Raw genomic sequence first — 941 nt, 5'->3', positions numbered from 1 at the left:
GGATGTCCCTGCTCAGGGCAGGGGGGCAGGAAGGTCCCTTCCCACTCAACCCACTCTGTGATTCCCTGATTCTATGAATGAATTCAGCAAAGAGCAGGAGAAACCCAGCCCTGGGTGTGCTCTGCAAGGCCCAGTTCAGAGCCACTGCCCCTCCCTGGCTTTCAGAGAAACACACTCTGAGTCTTTCCTGCTTCATTTGGGACACACTTCTCCATCCTGCTCTTGCAAAACACCAGCACAGCCACAAAGGGTCACCGAGCACAGCCCTGGGGCCCTGGGAGGATGTGTCCTGGTCCCCTTCCCCCCGAGGCACTTGGTGACCCAGCTGCTGGGTGGCGACGCCCACCCTGGGCGTGGAGACCGAGCCCACCCCCACCCCCAGGTCACCTAACAGATGTGTCCAGATGTTGCCTGTCTCGGTGTGTATCCGGAAGATGCTCCTGAAGCAGGCCCTGAAGGATGGCATGGGGGGCCTGTGCCCGTGCAGGAGGTAATCGTTGTCCTTCAGCCAGTCGGGCAGCACGTCGTAGGGGATCCCCCGCCAGCGCCCTTCCCACACCTGCAACACGCCCAGTGCTGGCCCCTGAGCACCCCAAACGGCAGGAAGAACCCCCCCAGCAAGAGTCTTCCCTACAGCCAGGGCTGAAAGGGCCCCGAGAGGCTCCTCAGGGAGGGGGAGTTCAGCTCCTGCAACGTCAGCACCCAGCGGGACGCCTCAAGCCACCCGCACCCTGTGGGGTAACCCAGGCTGACCCCCCCCCAGGGAGGGTCTGCACCCTTGGTTTGAACCCTTCCACACCCCAAGTGGCCCTTCCCTGCATTGGGGAACTCCCTGTTTGGTCAAGAAGAGGGAGCCCTGGCTGGCAGCAGGACCAGGCTGGCCCTTGGAGCACGTCCTCGCCCAGGGAGAGCACGGGGAAGGGCTGCAGGTGAGCCCAAGG

The 941-nt window shown here is 63.2% G+C and overlaps 1 protein-coding gene across 1 annotated transcript in view; it reads right to left on the bottom strand.

Annotated features, from left to right (window-relative positions):
- Positions 1–346: 346 nt before the first annotated feature.
- Positions 347–941, bottom strand: part of LOC103779855 (adiponectin receptor protein 1-like) — a gene marked incomplete at both ends in the record, with an annotated part of 984 nt that continues 389 nt past the window's right edge. The window contains one exon of the mRNA XM_008947498.1: positions 347–559. Coding sequence (XP_008945746.1) covers positions 347–559 — 213 coding nt within the window. The remainder of the gene's footprint in view (positions 560–941) is intronic.

This window comes from Merops nubicus, unplaced genomic scaffold (genome assembly GCF_000691845.1).
Source record: "Merops nubicus isolate BGI_N331 unplaced genomic scaffold, ASM69184v1 scaffold49479, whole genome shotgun sequence".
Classification (NCBI taxonomy): Eukaryota; Metazoa; Chordata; class Aves; order Coraciiformes; family Meropidae; genus Merops; species Merops nubicus.
Note: the sequence above shows the minus strand (reverse complement) of the source record. Positions and strands in the feature narration are given on the sequence as shown.